General features: G+C 43.0%; 1 protein-coding gene across 2 annotated transcripts in view; it reads left to right on the top strand.

Moving 5' to 3' along the window:
• Window positions 1-19,892, top strand: part of LOC121545583 (nephrocystin-4) — a 181,482-nt gene that overhangs the window by 23,063 nt on the left and 138,527 nt on the right. For both annotated transcript variants that reach the window (XM_041856236.2, XM_041856235.2), the window contains exons 3-6: window positions 2,939-3,108; window positions 5,728-5,792; window positions 13,554-13,703; window positions 19,212-19,348. In XM_041856236.2, coding sequence (XP_041712170.2) covers window positions 2,939-3,108; window positions 5,728-5,792; window positions 13,554-13,703; window positions 19,212-19,348 — 522 coding nt within the window. The remainder of the gene's footprint in view (window positions 1-2,938; window positions 3,109-5,727; window positions 5,793-13,553; window positions 13,704-19,211; window positions 19,349-19,892) is intronic.

Below are 19,892 nucleotides of genomic sequence, written 5' to 3'. Positions count from 1 at the left end.
AAAACATGTTGTGCACGAAATGGTGAAGATAAAAGATTTATGTGCCTAAAATGCGATGCCCCTGTGGTTTGGAATTGGAATATATCTATGCCTACTCGGAGCGGCCAACAGAGTAAAAATGAACAGGCTGAGGCACAGGGCCATCAGAAATTGCCTCTGTGTTTGAAGCTTGCTTACCTCTTGTCGTCTTTCACTCAATAACATTTTTTTCTGTTCTGGATGTTGGAAACAAGCAGGCTTATGGGACCAATAGATCATAGAATGTGTTGGCTAGTTTATCATGCTTAACTCTCATGCTGTGCATTTAAAGCAATGCAAATATAGACTATAGGCTATGTGTGGCTTTGCAGATGGTTATTTTTACCTGTATATTATTATTCTCCTAGTCTAATTTGTTATGAAGGCATAGGCTAGCAATGCTCTTTCGGGAAATACAATACATGACCAAAAGTATGTGGACACCTGCTCATCAAACATCTAATTCCAAAATCATGTGCATTAATATGGAGTTGGTCCCCCCTTTGCTGCAGTAACAGCCTCCACTCTTCTGGGAAGTCTTTCCACTAGATGTTGGAACATTGCTGCAGGGACTTGCTTCCATTCAGCCACAAGAGCATTAGTGAGGTCAGGCACTGATGTTGGGCGAATAGGCCTGGCTTTCAGTCTTCGTTCCAATAAATCGCAAAGGTGTTCAATGGGGTTGAGGTCAGGGCTCTGTGCAGGCCAGTCAAGTTCTTCCTCACCGATCTCGACAAACCATTTCTGTATGGACCTCGCTTTTTGCACGGGGCATTGTAATCCTGAAAGAGGAAAGGGCCTTCCCCAAACTGTTGCCACAAAGTTGGAAGCACAGAATTGTCTAGAATGTCATTGTATGCTGTAGCGTTAAGATGTCCCTTCACTGGAACTAAGGGGCCTAGCCCGAACCATGAAACTTTACAGTTGGCGCTATGCATTCGGGCAGGTAGCGTTCTCCTGGCATCCGCCAAACCCAGATTCGTCCGTCGGACTGCAAGATGGTGAAGCGTGATTCATCACTCCAGAGAACACATTTCCACTGCTCCAGAGTCCAATGGCGGCGAGCTTTACACCACTCTATTTGACACTTGGCATTGCGCATGGTGATCTTAGGCTTGTGTGCAGCTGCTCGGCCATGGAAACCGATTTCATGAAGCTCCCGACAAACAGTTATTGTGCTGATGTTGCTTCCAGATGCAGTTTGGAACTCGGTAGTGAGTGTTGCAACTGAGGACAGACGAGTTTTACGCGCTACGCGCTTCAGCACTCGGCGGTCCCATTCTGTGAGCTTGTGTGGCCTACCACTTCGTGGCTGAGCCGTTGTTGCTCCTAGATGTTTCCACTTCACAATAACAGCACTTACAGTTGACCAGGGCAGCTCTAGTAGGTCAGAAATCTGCCGAACTGACTTGTTGGAAAGGTGGCATCCTATGAAGGTCTACTGCCAATGTTTGTCTATGGAGATTGCATGGCTGTGTGCTTGATTTTTTACACCTGTCAGTAACGGGTGTTGCTGAAATAGCCGAATCCACTAATTTGAAGTTAAGTGAGAATTTCCAAAAAGCCCCTGTCTTACTGGGGGGTGTACCTGTGAAAATCCTTCTTCTTTAGGATGCTATATTTGATGCTCTCCTCCCCCCACTGAGCTAGGATCTCTGCAACCCTGGGTGTCTGTCTGGCTCTCATTTACAAACCAGGGACATATCTGGAGACAGACTGCACTGGGCTTGGCATAACCAGAGATAATTTCACCAAAAAGGACAAATATGAAAGAAAACAACATGTTTTCGTAAGAAATAATCACCTCAGACTAACCGCATTAAGCTATTGAAAATACTTGGCTACCTCTTTGTTTGAAATCTTCTTCCCCCACTTCGTCCATATTGTTCACACCCACGGATCTTTCTCTTTGAAAGTGTATGTTTCTGTTCCTTCACATCAAGTGCAATAATACCTCAATTTATCATAAGTACCTGAAAGTAATATGTAGTGCAACTGTATCTCAATGTGTCAGTCATTCAATTGGCTTTGAAATGAACACTCGCTCTGCTCATTGTAGTGCGGAGCATTAACCGAATGCACATTGCACAGTTTCTCTAGAAATAAATCAGATCAAGACCGAACTGTGCGATGTAGTAAGGAGTTGTAGTTTCCAACAGGCCAATATTCAACATAGTTTAGCGCAGAAAACGTGGTAATTAACTACAATGACCATAATCTATTGCGGGCCTACTTGTCCGGTCTGTGTGTTTCTTTTGCGCCTGCTACATAAGGTTAGTGTGGGGAAGACACGGAGAGGGAGACAGAAGAATGCACCATCGACAGGGATAGAGAGCAGTTGCTTCAAGGTATCTCTACCTGAAAATGCATGATCCAAGTGATTTATAGTTGGCATTTAGCAGTCAAAAGTATACCTTATTTACTTTGAAGAACTACCAAAATAGTGATTTAGTCAGACAGCATAGGCCGCAGCTCTATAGAGATGAGATGATGACTTGGAATTAAATAATAAAGTCATCAAATAAAACAAATGTAATATACACAACTGAACTATTATATAATAAATGATGGTTAATAAGTGATCAGCAGTAATGGGCAGTCACTACCATCATGGGACTTTTATTAATTGTTTTATTAGTGCATTTAATGTTTTATTTTATTGAAACCAAATCGAAAACCGTGATACATTTTTTTCTAATCAAAATGCACTAATAGCTCAGCACTAGCTCACTGTGTCTTAATCTCTTGTTTCCTTTGCAGGTGGTGTAGTAGTTAATGATCAATTGTGCCAGTGTGTTTTCTTTGCGTACCCCACTGTTTAACCTCAATACTAATCCTACTAATACTAATGATCTTGGCACTCGCTCGCTCACTCACTCATTCATTCAATCATGTCTTGTCCTGTGTGTGTGTTCCGTAGGTGGTGTACCTCCACACCTCTCTGCGTCTGCCAAGCGTGGTGGCCGTGGTGGAGCTGGTGGCGTTACAGCCCAGGGCAGATGGCTCCCAGCATGCACTGGGGTGTGGCTTCGCCATCCTGCACATCTTCTCCAGCAGGACAGAACCTCAGTCCACCAAGGGGGACAGAAGGTGATTAGCTATGTCCTGATAAACAACACACACCTTAATTACAGTCTCAGAATTTTCCCATCAAGAGCCATGTGAAGGATTATCATAGGAGATGATCAACTCGTAGTTAGTCTGTAGTCTAGACCACTACAGGGTTGAGGTCAATTCACCATCAATTTAGCACATGAAGGAAGATTCATTTAAATGTAAATTCAACAATAGAAAAATATTTGATTGATATTGAATCAAGACCCCTTCTGTCATTGAGGGAAGAAAAAACCAAGTGTACTTTTCCTTGTAGGAAATAGGTCTATTCAATGTTGTGTAACACTTAAAACCGACAGGTATAATACTTTACTACTTGTATTATTATTGTATACTTGTACCTCTATTAGCCTTTAAGGAGTTTTGCATTACATTTGCAACAACAGCATTGGGTCAGCCATTGGTTTTCCTATGGAGGAGGAGGAGCGCATAGGCTCTGAATAGTGGCATTTATATCAGTGGTACGTGCCGAGAGTATTTGGGGGCTCCAAGTAGGGCTGGGCGATATATTGAATTCATTCTAAATGTATGTTTTTGAGAGAATCAAGGTTTAGTTATTTTTCATTTTTATGAGCGTTTATGTCTGCTTGTTCTCGTGTTGTATTTTTGGTCTCGTCTCTTTTGGTCCTCTGTGCTGTGTGCACCTTCCCATTTACACCAGAGTTCTGTATATAATGACAAGATGCACGTCTCCGCCCTAACAATGGGAGTCCAAAGGCGGAAAGACAGGCGACAAGCTTCGGTCCAAAATAACCCCATAGAAATGCATTGGCCTTATTTTGGACAGATTTTAGCGAGAGTGAAACCTCTTGCTTCACCTCTTCCTCTATGGTTTACACACACACACCAAGCCCATCATGCCAACAAAGTTGAGAGGTCACATCTTCCTCTCTGACAAGCGGTTTCAAGTCGCTATTTGCATTTGAGGTTTGATCCAACACAATTGGTCATATGGACACTGAAACACATTGAGACATTATTTTACTGTAATAGAGGAGAAGTTAACTTTTCTAACAATACCCTTTTTATGTCTCAACTACTCAAATTGCATGCAGAGCAGACACCACTGAACATTGATTCTGGAAAAGGAATGCTCAGTTTGTCGCGCGCGGCATTGGGGTACCACATACCGCTAGCAGCATTTTAGCCAAAGACTGTTATACTAGCTGTCTAGTCTGTGTTTTATACATTTGCAATAAGCATAAAACACAATTATATAAGGAATTGGCAACTCGTTCTCATTCTGAGAAATAAGGTAGGCCACTTGATTTCAACATCTGAACAAAGTGGAAAGGCTAACATGCTTTTCAAACTGTTGGAAACAGACAGAAGGTGTTCATAATAATTCAACTGTTCAACCTGGTTAGCTAGCACATAGATCCAAGTTGGGCTTTGGCTAAACTTGAAATATATAGATTAGCTGGCTAATCACTAGCACATGGACTTCAGAGATTGTTGATGAGACCTGTGTTTAATTTTCTATAGCCTAATGCCTGCTACAAGAAGTTAGTCATTATTAGTGAATGTGCATTATGCATGGTTCTAGTTACATTTTTAACTAAAAAGGGCATTTGCATAGACAGACTTGAAAGCCAGATCAGTGATTATTGCAAAAAAATCAGGTTAAACTATTTTGATAAAATAATTAGTGGGTCTTATGGTTGTGGAAGGCCTATATTTAGCCTAGGTATAACTTCACAAGCCCTGAATTCATTAGATTATTACTGACTGTTTGAAATGCAGTGTATTTGACCTTTAATTGTACAACAACGCTTGTTTCGAGAAAACATATCTATTTTTCAGATATATATTATGAATCGCCCATAAGTTTGAAAAGATGGAGATATGATTTTTAGGCCGTATCGTCCAGCCCTAGCTCCAAGTTCAAATGATTTCAACTTTCCAACGCTCCTGCCTCCTGCACATAGTCTAACCTTACAGCAAAAAATAAATAAATAAAAAATATATGCCATTTAGCAGACGCTTTTATCCAAAGCGACTTACAGTCATGCGTGGGGGGGCAGTATTCCGGGTAGCCATGATTAGCTGTTCAGGAGTCTTATGGCTTGGGGGTAGAAGCTGTTGAGAAGCCTTTTGGACCTAGACTTGGCGCTCCGGTACCGCTTGCCGTGCGGTAGCAGAGAGAACAGTCTGACTAGGGTGGCTGGAGTCTTTGACAATTTTGAGGGCCTTCCTCTGACACCGCGTTAGAATAGGCCTACCTCATTCAGCTTTGCGATATTTAATTGTGTTAACATTTTATTCCACTGGGTGCAGTAGACATTCACCAGCCACTCTGGTGCTATAGAGCTAATTTCAGACCCTTCAGGAATGTCATTAGCAAGAAAAGCGCTTGCACTTTAATGTGTTTAATGTGAAACCCGTCTTAGTCATCTAACGTCCACAGAACACAGATAAAGCTAAAAAAATATATAAAGACACACAAGAAGTTATTCTAAGAAAATGTAACATTTTCACTAATTCCAATATTTTAAGGATGTACTTAAATGTTTCATGTGTATCAGTATCTATTGAGTCACTCTCTGTCCACCTTGTCTTGATTGATTCTCAACGTCATTTTCTTTTTGTCCCTAGGCTAAGTTTGTACCACGGAACACCAAGGAACCTACTCCATCCACTGATGAGGGACCCTACAGAGCGTAAGTGTCTTTTATATGCTCTCTTACACCAGTGCACTGTGCAACAACCACTAAGTCTGCGTCCCAAATGGCACCCTATTCCCTTTATAGTGAACTACTTTTGATGAGGCCTGGTCAAAAGAAGTGCACTATAAAGAGAATAGGATGCCATTTGAGACGTATCCTAACTTAGACACACACAGGCGATACACTAGGCTAGATCTTACGACCGCCTCAGAAACTCTGCGGTCCACTTTGCAATTCATTTCAACTAGCTGAAAATTGAGTCTCCGAGGAACCATTGCAGACACACATTAATCCAAGTGTAGTGTGGGCCCCAATTGTGTTGATTATAATTATGCCGTGTTGTTTTGTCTGCTGGGTTTAATAAAGATCTCAGCGCCCGAGTGCCAATGACAAAGCTTTCTAAATTGGGAAAGGCAGTGCTACTGTCTGATTACATGTATCATATTTAGTAGGGCCGGGACAATACCAGTATCGCGATACTCGTTAGTATCGTGGCAAGGAAACAAAGCTCAAAGAGGATTTAACTTTTTTAGGAAAACAGCCCTAATGTTGGAAACAAACCTCATTATGTTTTCATCCACAGTCATATTTATTTATTTTCCAAGACATAGCACACAATATTTTACATACAGCAGCTTTTTACATTTAATTTAATTTTTAAAGAACCAAAGAGTTTAGTCTGCTTTGTGTTTTCATTTTTGCCATGGAAAAAATATTGCAATACTGGAATCATCACAACCTTAGCATTTAGTAAGTCTAGTGAGCCACAACCATCTCAGCCAATTCAAATGGAGTGAACACACATTTTTTGTGTGTTTTAACCTAATCTTATCAAATCAACATTTTATTTGCCACATGCGCCGAATACAACAGGTGTAGACATTACTGTGAAATGCTTACTTACAAGCCCTTAACCAACAATGCATTTTATTTTTTATTTTTTATTTTTTTAAAGTGTTAAAATAAAATAACAGTAGGGAGGCTATATACAGGGGGGTACCGGTGCAGAGTCAATGTGCAGGGGCACCGGCTAGTCGAGGTAATTGAGGTAATATGTACATGTGGGTAGAGTTAAAGTGACTATGTATAAATAATAAACAGAGTAGCAGCAGCGTGAAAGAGGGGGGTGGGGGTGGGGGGGGCAGTATTCCGGGTAGCCATGATTAGCTGTTCAGGAGTCTTATGGCTTGGGGGTAGAAGCTGTTGAGAAGCCTTTTGGACCTAGACTTGGCGCTCCGGTACCGCTTGCCGTGCGGTAGCAGAGAGAACAGTCTGACTAGGGTGGCTGGAGTCTTTGACAATTTTGAGGGCCTTCCTCTGACACCGCGTTAGAATAGGCCTACCTCATTCAGCTTTGCGATATTTAATTGTGTTAACATTTTATTCCACTGGGTGCAGTAGACAGTATATAGTATCAAAAATAAGATGCTGTATCTTCCATGTTATACCCTACACTTACAGCAGCCTGTGGCCTGAAATGGGCTGTTTGGTCCAAAAACATTCACCAGCCACTCTGGTGCTATAGAGCTAATTTCAGACCCTTCAGGAATGTCATTATTTTGAATAAGAAAGAAGGCCTTACAGTGACGGAATAATACCAATGTAATGCAAAGAATTGCCAAGTACAATTTGCTAATGCAGCGTTTCCCAAACTAGGGGTCGCGGATTTGAAAAGGGGGTCGCAAGAGAAACTGTGAAATCAAACAAAAAAATCACACTTGGTTCATAGAACCTCGGTAGCCGCTAGATGCGGTTGTAATAAACAGAGCGGTTTCTGTTTTCTTACTACGAAAGTGGCTCTATCTTTTGAACGGTTTAAGCTACAAAATAGTATGACCCCATCACTGAAGGATAAGACTCTCAGGAACACGCATGTGTCTGTTTCCCTCTACAATGTCCGTAAGCTGCATAGAACTCATTAGAACAGAGTGGACAAGAACAGGCACTAAATCAGACTGGGGGGAAAATAATGTAATCAATGATGCTGTTCTTTTTTATACTTGTTGCACCCTCTAAAACCACTGTGATTATTATTTGACCCTGCTTGTCATCTATGAACGTTTGAATATCTTGAAGAACAATCTGGCCTTAATGGCCATGTACTGTTATATCTCCACCCGACACAGCCAGAGGAGGACTGGCCACCCCTCAGAACCTGGTTCCTCTCTAGGTTTCTTCCTAGGTTCCTGCCTTTCTAGGGAGTTTTTCCTAGCCACCGTGCTTCTACATCTGCATTGCTTGCTGTTTGGGGTTTTAGGCTGGGTTTCTGTATAAGCACTTTGTGACATCTGCTGATGTAAAAAAGGGCTTTAGAAATGCATTTGATTTGATTATACAGAAGATCATACAAAATTATTCTGAACTTCCCAATACCTTTCTGATGCATTTGTCACTTCAAACCATACTTCCTTCAGCTTGAAATGCTGTCAAAAGTACTGTCAGACTGATTTGTAATACTCATAGCCTCGATGAAAAAAGTAAACATTTCATTGATTACATAACCTTTTTTAACATGGTGGTTGTCGCATAATTCTATTAATATCAAAATTGGGTCGCGGGCCCCTGTGCTCATGTATGAATAACAACTTACAGAGATGTAGGATCTTCATTTGAGCCAGTTTACTACAGCAGGAAAATAATCCTGCAGCAACAGGACATTTGAATTATTATGTGGATAAACATTAATGGAAAAAAAATATAGGCGGTTGCTACATTTTTCGTAAGGGAACATCTTTTTTAAACCTTAAATACACTTAGCTTTAAATGTCCTGTAATGCAGGAAGGTTCTCCTGCAAAAGGGTGATCAAATTAAGATCCTTCATCTGTAATATCCCAAGTAACCGTGTTTGCTATCTTGTCACATGAATATTGGAAAGGCCTCTCTCTCTCTCAAATGGACTCTTGTGTACATTTAATTATTAAAATAGTGTCTGTTGGGGGGTAGGATGCCTTTTTTGTTTTCACTTAGGCCGTGTCGACGATGCGTGCTTTCATGTTCAGGCGGCTCTCTTCCTCACACACACGGCAGGTGGAGGACAGCTGTTTACCTTGCTGCTTTGGATAACAAGACTAAACAAAGCAAACCTATTAATTTTCACAATGGAGCCTTATTTCTGGAGCCGAAGGCCAGCAATCGTGTATTGTCCTGTTCTCTTGAGGAAGAGCTTCATCTGCTATTCATTGGAAGAGAGCATATTTTCTTCTTCACACTTGAAGAAGTGTTGTTTACCTCGACGAGGACGTGCTGTGAAATGAAGAGAGTTCAAAAGAGGCATTGCTGCAACATTTGTTTCTTGTGGTATAATATGTGGTATTCTTTTCCCACCGAGCCAGGATTTGGAGTCCAATGCCCTCAGTATACTGCTCACTTCTCCTCTAGTGGGTACTTCTCACTCTAGCTTCCACTCCTGCCTAATCATCTACTCACACCGACAGAGACAGACAGACATGAAGACGGGTCTGGAGTGCACACACTACACCTGGGTAGAGCTCTGCTGCCCGAGCCCGACGGGCCCCAACACTATACATCGGGTTAGGGACAGTTTTTTTCATCAATTGCTAGGGTATGGGCAGGACTGGGGTATCACTAAATTGATCACTAACATTTTGAATCTGAGCCATTTGCTCGCGCTCTGCTGAGCAGTAGCCTACGGTGATATCTTACTAAGATCATAACATGGTGTCAGAAGTGCTTCAACCTCGTCAAATATAATACCACAACATTGTCAGAGTCGACAGGAGAAATGATTTCACAGAAAATAATAATTGACGAAAGGTAGCTAGTTAACAGCTAACTTATCTCTCGTCATTGAGCAGCCCAAGGCGGAGCTGTTGCTATGGATACTAACACAGGCAGCTTAGCAGCAGAGCACATGCAGTGTGAGCAGTGCAAGGAGGGGGAGGACAGACAGAGATGAGTAGCTAATGGATACTAACGAAGGAAGTTATTTAAGATTTTCCGGCCGGGTCTTTGTCAAAAGCAATCGGGCCTGGGTAGGGTAGGGCCTGAACGTCACGGGCATGGGTAGGTCTCGGGCTCTACACATGGGTCCCCTCCAGTCAGCCTGTCAAATCAGCCCTGTGTGTGTGCGTCTGCGTGCATGACCACATTGCACGTGTGTGTGTGCCCAGCATGCCAGGTAGAGTGCCGGGGGTAGGGGTTATTCAATGCCAGGAGGAGGGGGGACAGGGACCGTGGCAGCCAAGGGAACCTCTGTGCTGCTCTGCTTGCCAGCCTCTTCAGTCTGTGTTCTCCTGCCCAGCCCCGGCCAGCCGCCACCTAAGCCCCTCTGCTGGTGCCACCTGGGGAAACTTGAGAAGGGGGGTGGGAGATATGGGGTCGCTCTGGGTCCCACTGAAGCTCCTCTCCTTGACTGACTGACCTTGGGGGGTGGGGGGATCATGGAGGAAGGCAGAGAGATGAAGCGAGAAGGAGGGGCAGATTGGGTTACTTCTTGGCTTACCTAAGCTCCACTCCCAGACTGACCAGAAGGGAAGCAGAATATGAGGAGGAAGGGAGGCAGAGGGGGAGAAAGAGAGGGGGGAGAATGGGCTGCTCTGGGGCCCACTCGGGGAGATGGGGGGACAACCAGATGGCACAGTGCTCCTTAGTGCCGTGAGACTACATTGTGTGTTCACATTACCGTATTGAAATCCACTGCCGCCACGGATTGTAAAGTGCCTTGGGTTTTAGCTTGTTGTCATCGTTGCGGAAACGCAATTAATGCAGGGTTGAATGTAGGGCTGACATTTTTAATATATGTAGTTTTAATGACCACTGTACTGAAAGGAATCGGCTGAGCCGTCATTGCTACTCTACCGGAATCTGCTATTTTGTTTCTCATTTTGAATAGCCTGAATCAATGCAATTTTACTTTTCAGAGACCAAACAGTGTCTGACTTTGCCCATAAGCCCTCTGATGCTGCTGAGCTACCTTTCCATTTTTACCTCCGCTTCATCTCCTGCCAAGTTTGCTTGCCTGACACTAAGGTACCAAGATGTCTGCTTGATGAATTTCTGGATTCCCTAATCCTTGTGCTGCGTCAGAGAGGCAAGCTTGATGCATTATGAATAATATGAAATAAATGATGAAAAAGTTACCAAGATCTCGACACTTGGGCGCCCATCTGTGTTCGGCTAGCTAGATGCTTTGAATGTTTCATTTTTACTCCTCCACGTTTTTTTTTACCACTACAGCAAGAGACAGTTTTCCATGAAAGCACTGCTGTGCTCTAAAATTGCCGCGCTGTAGCTTCAATAACGTCCTCAAACCATGTTTGAGTGTTCTGTTCACTTTTTTTTATCACATTTGAGTGCACCATTTTGAGTTAAGCAGTCTTCCCCTGATGAAGTGAATTTGCGAGCTGCCGCCTGTCAGAGGAAGTTAAAGGTTGGGGTGAGACGGTTCGGGGAAACAGGGATACACTCCTCTTCTTTCACTGCTTTAACTCTGAATTCCCTATCATTGGCTTTGAAGGTTCTGAGGCCTATAGGAATGGCTTAAAGCTGCCTGCTGCTGATATAGATATATTGGATTGTGGACATATATTGGAAATTAATCCTCCTACCCTCCTACAACGTTGTACCAACCTCATTGGGAGCTATGGGTGGACCCCTGGGCCCTGTTGCTGGGATTGGAAAATACACAATTATAATATGACTGCACAGTGAGAGCATGTTAAATGAACATCCATCCAGTACAGTTTCATATTGTAAAGATGGCATTGATGGATGTGAAATTAACCTAAAGGAACGTACCTGCACCTTTGCACAACAATTTTGTCACACAGGAAACAACTGGATACCAGGTTTGAATGAGACCTAATCAAACATACACTACATGACCAAAAGTGCTCGTCGAACATCTCATTCCAATATCATGGGCATTAATATGGAGTTGGTCCCCCCTTTTGTTTCCATAACAGCTTCCACTCTTCTGGGAAGGCTTTCCACTAGATGTTGGAACATTGCTGCGGGGACTTGCTTCCATTCAGCCACAAGGGCATTAGTGAGGTCAGGTACTGATGTTGGGCGATTAGGCCTGGCTCGCAGTTGGCGTTCCAATTCATCCCAAAGGTGTTCGATGGGATTGAGGTCAGGGCTCTGTGCAGGCCTGTCAAGTTCTACGACACCGATCTCGACAAACTATTTCTGTATGGACCTAGCTTTGTGCACGGGGGCATTGTCATGCTGAAACAGGAAAGGGCCTTCCCCAAACTTTTGCCACAAAGTTTGAAGCACAGAATCGTCTAGAATGTCATTGTATGCTGTAGCGTTAAGATTTCCCTTCACTGGAACTAAGGGGCCTAGCCCGAACCATGAAAACAGCCCCAGACCATTGTTCCTCCTCCACCAAACTTTACAGTTGGCACTATGCATTGGGGCAGGTAACGTTCTCTTGGCATCCGCCAAACCCAGATTTGTCCGTCGGACTGCCAGATGGTGAAGCGTGATTCATCACTCCAGAGAACTCGTTTCCACTGCTCCGGAGTCCAATGGCGGCGAGATTTACACCACTCCAGCCAACGCTTGGCAATGTGCATGGTGATCTTAGGCTTGTGTGCGGCTGCTCGGCCATGGAAACCTATTTCATGAAGCTCCCGACGAATAGTTCTTGTGCTGACGTTGCTTCCAGAGGTAGTTTGGAACTCGGTAGTGAGTGTTGCAACCGAGGACCACTCGGCGGTCCAGTTCTGTGAGCTTGTGTGGCCTACCACTTCGCAGCTGAGCCGTTGTTGCTCCTAGACGTTTCCACTTCACAATAACAGTACTTGCAGTTGACCGGGGCAGCTCTAGCAGGTCAGAAATCCACTCATTTGAAGGGGTGTCCACATACTTTTGGTGATGTAGTGTACCACTCAGGGGATATGTATGATGCCATGGAGGTGTACCACACTGTCACTCCCATCTGCCCCCCACTATGTTTACATTGATTAGTGAACTGAATAAAAACCAACCCGTCATCAGTTAACCCTCTCAACCTCTCCAAATGTTCTATTGGGAGGTGCTCCCCAAATACATCATCACTGTCAGTCTGATAAAGAGGCGGTCACTGGGAGTGGATAGAGCTTCGATTAATGATCATCACTGTCTCCTTTGAAGATGTAATTATCAGAGCTGTCAGAGTGAGCTTTCACCACGCATGCCACGGCAGAGATCCTGGGATGTACTGCTGAACACACAGAACCCATCAAAATCACTGTGCAGCCTTTCTCAGGTTGTTGCTCAACACCATCAACTGCGTGTTGATGAAAAGCATCATGGGGCTGTGTTTTTCATTGGATGACTGTTTGAAGGATACACGTGTCAACCCGTCCTTCACATCACAGAGCTGTTTCCTAAGCAGCCGCCCCGCCCTCCTCTTTCATATCCTCTCCGGGGACAAGGGAACGCTATTCCACGCCAACGAACGACTGTCATTTCGCACACCACACGCCCAGGTTCGCCTGCAAACAGCCCCCTCAACGTAATGGAGCATGGACCTGGGTCTCGGCAGCCAAATAGAATATAGAAAAATGGAACAGCAGCCTATTTAACACCGGCAGGACGAGTGACAGTTGTTTGTGAGGAGCGCATGACAGGCAATACTCCATGTCCCCTATAAAGCTGATAGGAATCATATATTCAGCTACAGAGTGGCGGAATATTAGGTCCTCTCCTAACATTGGCTGTAATATGAAAGTGCATGGGATAAAGGAATATTGATTGAAACACTGTGCTGTGTGTTATGTTGTGTGTTTTTTCTGTCTGTGCAGAGAACAAGCTGTTGATGCCCATCGATGGGGCTCATTTGGTGTGCAGCTTGAAGCCTCACCCTGCTCTAGCCCCCGCCATGCACCTCTTCCCCCAGAACATGCTGGTGTCTGGAGATGAGAACATCCCTGGGGTTACGCCCTCCCCTACAGGTAAGACTACAGTGGAAACCGCAGGCCAGTGTTTCCCTCATGGAGTTAACGTTGTTATTTGCAGTAGGCGGCCCATTGTCCAGCTATGTCACTTTCTGTCGCTTTCACATTCCATCTAGCTCTGTTGACCCTGGGTAGGCTACTAGCCTCAATATATGTGATGTTGTAACTTGGCGGGCCAATATATTTTGAGGATTTCCGCACACCAACTAACAAAACATCAAACTGAAAAACAAAAAGAAAAACTGATTTGCAAAAAGAAAAACTACCCCCAGTTCCTTTTGTTAATCCTTTAATGTATTTGCTTACCTTAGTTCAAACACATTTTAAAGGCTTTTGTAAAGTAATGTAATCGTCAGTGCTGAATTTATATAAATATTTGACTGAAAAACCTCGGTAAAGGCATTTGAAAGAATCCCAGTGTGCAATCTGGGGGTAACCCTTCAACCACTTAGCTCTCCTCTGTGGCACCGTCTCCAAATTGAAAAAACTAATCAGAGGCGCTGGGAATGTAAACATTTAATAGACAATCAGCTGCTCTCATTTGGGCGTTAATCGAAAGTCACACACTCAAAATGGAATGATTTGACATGCGTTCTCCATTCGGCCCACCATATTCGACAGCGTGATGATTTCACGACAGCATTCTCATTTCATCTTTTGTGACGTAGGTAGTTATCTTCACAGGCTTTCTCAAGGAGGCTCTCAACACATAAAAAATAAAAAATCATCCTCCAAAGTTGAAATGTTGCATAAAACAAAGTTTATAAAAGGATGTACAGTAATGACGTTTGACAGTGTGGGGTTTATTTTAAGATGAGTCAGTGGAAGGTTTTGGGTAGCTTAATCCTCCCTTTCCTGTTCTGGGTCTATAAGCATACCGACCTAAGCTGCCACTGTCTGGATGTTGGACCTGCATTTGCAGTTCATTCACATTCGCTGCCGCTTTGTACTGGAGACAAGTATAATCACCCATGATTTGGAATCTGAGGTGTTTGAAAGAGGTGATTGCTGTATTACACGGCAGCAGGCAGCTTCACTGACAATCACAGCTTATCCATTGTCCCTCATACTTTTTTTTATTTTTTTAAGCTAGTGTTTAACACCCAATATGGATCCACATTCCAGACAGAACCTGTGTTGTGGGATCTTAGGCACTGGTACTCAGGCCAATCTCATAAATAGTTCAGGAGCGACACTGTTGGCTTGGTTCAATCGATGGGCAAGTGATTCAGCTGTAGCTGTGGTGCGTATGCAGCTACCCGTGGCAAAGTAAACTCTTTAGAAACACATTACAAAGAATGAAGCTGTAGGTCCACACTATGTTTAACACATAGGACATCAGGGCATGCTCTGTCTTATCAATGAGTTGTACTGTATGTGTACCAGTTAAACAGTGAAGATATCCTAGCACTGGAGTCCTTCAAACCGAGAATAAACAAGTATCAAATAAACCCCAAACATCCATTTAGTGAACATGAGTATGAGGACCGACACGGACTTAATTGTACATAAAGTCAGCTCTGGCTAAAAGGAACTTCATTAAACATGATTAAAACAGATTCAGTGAAGCTACAGTTAACTGCAAAAATAAAGGAAACACTTGAGTAAATGAGGGATACAATGTATATTGAAAGCAGGTGCTTCCACACAGGTGTGGTTTCTGAGTTAATTAAGCAATTAACATCCCATCATGCTTAGGGTCATGTATACAAATGTCCAGTTGTCCATTATGTTGGCTACCATGAGATCTCAGTGACTTTGAAAGAGGGGTCTCAAAGGAGCATAGAGGGTTTAAAGTACCAGCAGAAATTCACTTTTTTTCAACTGAAAGACAATGCCCGGAGCTTACCCATTATGTCGCACAATGATTTAAGTCAACAAGTCACTTTTTTTGTCAAAGTATATATGGGTTTGAAGTGGGAAATCCGAAGTGGGATATTCATGGGTATCTGTGTCAATGATGTGTGTTTCCTTATGAGACAACGTTTTGTTTCAGGGCTGGATTTTATTTGAACGTTACCACTCACCAGCATGGCATTATTTTTTCATCAGAAACAGCTGCAAAGTTCTTCCTCTCCGCGACTGAGCTGAGCCAAACAGCCTTGCGTCCACTTGGCCGCCTGAGCCATGGAGCGAATTAAAATAGAGGGTGCAAACTTAAGTTTTTGCACCTCAGCTTATTAGCATAATCCATTGGATAATTTGTCAATTTTCACTTATTTTTTTGCTAGTCTATGGTATAATTGCGTGATGTGATTGCATTTTGCAAGCCCGCTCCCCCTGTCGCCCCAAGATATATGGCTTTGACCATTCAAGTTTTGCTTCGCCACACGCTCTACTGCATTGATTGGTGCCGCTAGAAACTACAAGTGTCTGTCCTATAATGAAAATAATGAAAAGGCATCCACAAAAGAAAATTCAAGGAACTTGTTTATCTATTTTGTTTCGCTGTTACATTTGTATTGGTGTTTCGTGTCCGATGCGCTCAGGTTGTTGTTACATGTCATTTGCGGCGTGCATCATGAGCAAAGTGATTGCAGCCTATCATTTCACTTCCCCTGTGAGAACCGTGAGCATGAGCAGATTTGACTTTGCTTTATTGCAGCCGAAGCCTGCCAACAGTCTTAACTACCAAAGGTTGCACCGTGTCCATTACAATGTAGAACAACGCATGTCTCTAAACCTTTGAATAGTTATCCATTAGGGATGTGCATCTCTACTTTCATGAACGATTTGATACGCATCTATATACATGGGCTCCGATACAGGAACGGTACGTTTTAGTTTGAAACGATTTGGTGCGATTCAGTTTGATTAAGGGAACGAATTGATGTGATACGATTCGATGCAATATTTTTGGGGGGCATTAACACACTTTCCATTTAAAATTAATATATGCTGCTGATGGGAGCTCAGGAGCTGTTCCTCTGAGCTGGATCTGTCTGAAATGAGTTCTCTAAGTTGAGTGGACGTGTGTGCGTGCGCGCACCTGAGCTGAGCCAAAAGGGCAGACAGAGCATCTACCACCCACTATCAGGGGTGGGGGCAATTTATGCTTTTTGGCCCCCCACTTTTTATCTGAAATCACCATCACCCACTGATTAACTTGTCATTTTTGCAGATAAAACATGTTTTGAGCTAGTACTATGTCAATATTTGTCTTTAGAAAGTAGCATGGTATTTAGCCAATTAATATAATGCAGCTTTGGATTTTTACCCCAGTCTCAAAAGCGAATGGTTTAGACCGTTTGGTATTTTATGGAGAGCTTCTCCTGCTCTGACCAATAAATGCGACCATGCACTGCTCGCAAAAATGATTGCTGTCCTTTATGAAATTACACTGTTTATGTAAAAATGACCAAATACACTGACAGTTTAAAGCAAAACTACCAAAACTATTTATTATGGTGAACCTGAGCAATCAAAAAAAAATCGGAATGATTGAAAACCCCAATCAGCAGTTGGATGTGAGTTGCGTCCACTCCGGTAGGCTACACAACTACCGTAAAACACCATTTTCTACAGCGCATTTGGTAACAATGACCAAGCAAATTACATTGGTTGTCACTCAACTAATAAAGCTTATGATTTTAAAAGCAGCTGAATGCTGAAGGTGCCGCGCAGATGTACGAATAGCCTATTAGAACAGGGATAGGCCTAACTCTCGTTGGAGCGAGCAGCTGTGTCTCCCGCACTGTGCGCACAGTTGTTATCTAACAGTCATAGGCAGTTACATGCATAAAAGTTGGATAGGCTACTGAACTGAAGGAGAGGACACATCAATTCAGTCACAACAGATAATAAGTATTTTCAGAATAAAACAATGAGTAAAAAACATTAGTGAACCGGTGATTCATAACGTTTTAATTGGTTTTCTGACCGATGCATGCTTAATTTGGATTGGTTGGGCTCCAATGGACCGACGCACTCATGTCTTAAACATTTGAACCAGTACCTGAGCTTCATCTTCATTATTACTATTTCTATGTCAGGTTCGAGGCCGCAATTTATGGAAACACTTTGGAGATAACAATAGATGGCGAAGTCAAAGATACTGGTTTCCATCTGTGGCGAAGTTTCCCTCAAATGCTTATGACAAATCCAGCTCCAGAACCAGCCAGTGTACTTTAAAAAAAACAGCAACAACAGATACCATTAGCTAGCTAGATAAGGTTAGCAAGAGAAGGTTGGCATGCTAGCTACCTACACTCAGTGCCCTATTTGTTGATGTTTCTCCACATCACGTGGAAATCACCTCGACGTTCCTTCCCAATCACAATTCGTGAACAGGTATAAGTAGCCTGCGTCATTCTTCTGAGGTGGAACCTAAACAAGCATTTCTGCTCTAGAACAGGAATTACGCGGCCGGCTCTGTCGTAGCCGGCCGCGACCGGGAGACCCATGGGGCGGCGCACAATTGGCCCAGGGTAGGGGAGGGAATGGCTGGCAGGGATGTAGCTCAGTTGGTAGAGCATGGCGTTTGCAACGCCAGGGTTGTGGGTTCGATTCCCACGAGGGGTATTACAAAAAAAAATGTATGCACTCACTAACTGTAAGTCGCTCTGGATAAGAGCGTCTGCTAAATGACCAAAATGTAAATGTAAATATAAATAGGGGCTGCATTGCCTTTTTAAAGGGTGTGTGTAGTGAAGTAATATTTATCATATAGCCTATATTATATACAGTATATACCTCATATGTGATCCATAATAAGACTATGTATTAATATGACAAAGTCTATTAAAATGTAAGTAACTATAGTTGAGTTATGGTAATAGGAATGTCAAGAAAGGTCTGAGAATAGAATACTAAGGCAAATAGATTTAATAACATTGTAGAATGAATGATTACATTATACAATCATGAAGCTTAAGTTGTAGGGCATTAACAAGCATTAGTATAGGCATGATCAGAGCGGGAGAGAGAGAGACAAAGAAACCATTGCATGAGTGATGGCTCATAGCTCTTGGGGGAGAGAGGGAGAAAGATAGAGAGTGTATCTCACCACAGCAGGTCAAAAACAAAGAGAAAGAGACAATGAATCTGAGTCCCTTTTATAACATCTGAGTTGTTTGGATTCCAAATCTGAGTTGTTGGCCAATAGTAGTACTGTAAAAGTGAACTTCCAATCAGATATCAGACCTACAGGATGTAAAGACAACAGAACCTTCACAGAGGTGTGACTGAATGAGGGATATGGAGAGCAACACAGAGAAGGCTGAATTCCTGTGAAGACAAAACCTTTTCATGGAGTGTAAAGAGTCACTTCGGGGGCTGGGCCACCCTACAGCGGTGTCTGAGACAGCATTTTTCACCACCATTAACAAAACACAAAATGATGGAAGAATGGTGTTGCATCCCTCCAATAGAGTTCCAGACACTTGTAGAATCTATGCCAAGGCGCATTGAAGCTGTTCTGGTGGCTCGTGGTGGCCCAACGCCCTATTAAGACACTTTATGTTGGTGTTTCCTTTATTTTGGCAGTTACCTTTACTTTGCCTCTAGGAGATTCCCTGTTGAAGCCCCACATGGTGAAGAGCCTCACCTGCTTCCTGGACAGGCTGTCCATCACTCTGCATCCCTCCCTGGCGAAGTTTGAGAGCCAGCTGCTGCAGCATGTCAGCACGGACTGCCACAACACGGTAAGAACCATGTTACGTTATCCGAGTGGAAATAATGCTCCTCACATAGGGCACCGTTTGTTATGATTGTTTACAATAATTATTTGTTTTTCAGACATACAGTGGGGCCCATAATTATTGGCACCCTTGATAGAGATGAGGAAAAAAGACTGTATAAAAGAAATAACACAAATACTGAGCTATTGTGTATGCTCCAAAAAATTGAAGTTATTTGATTTTATACTAATACAATTGCTCAGAGAAATAGATTTTATTTAACAAGTAATAAAATAAATTCAAAAAAGATAGGGGTCAAAATTGTCACCCCTGTTTTTAATAGTCTAGCACCCTCCCCTTATGAGGATAATGCCACTGAGCCTTTAAAAACATTTTTTATGAGATTGGAGAACACTTTGGGAGGGATCTTAGACCATTCCTCCATACAGAATATTTGCAGATCCTAGCTACAGATTCTACCAACCTGCTCTTGGCAGTGCTGTCTTCGTTCTTGATACGGGTAAAAAAGTTTATAAATTACGGTTGTGATGATGCCAGTTTCGCAATA

Source organism: Coregonus clupeaformis, chromosome 30 (assembly GCF_020615455.1).
Source record: "Coregonus clupeaformis isolate EN_2021a chromosome 30, ASM2061545v1, whole genome shotgun sequence".
In the NCBI taxonomy this organism is placed as follows: domain Eukaryota; kingdom Metazoa; phylum Chordata; class Actinopteri; order Salmoniformes; family Salmonidae; genus Coregonus; species Coregonus clupeaformis.
Note: the sequence above shows the minus strand (reverse complement) of the source record. Positions and strands in the feature narration are given on the sequence as shown.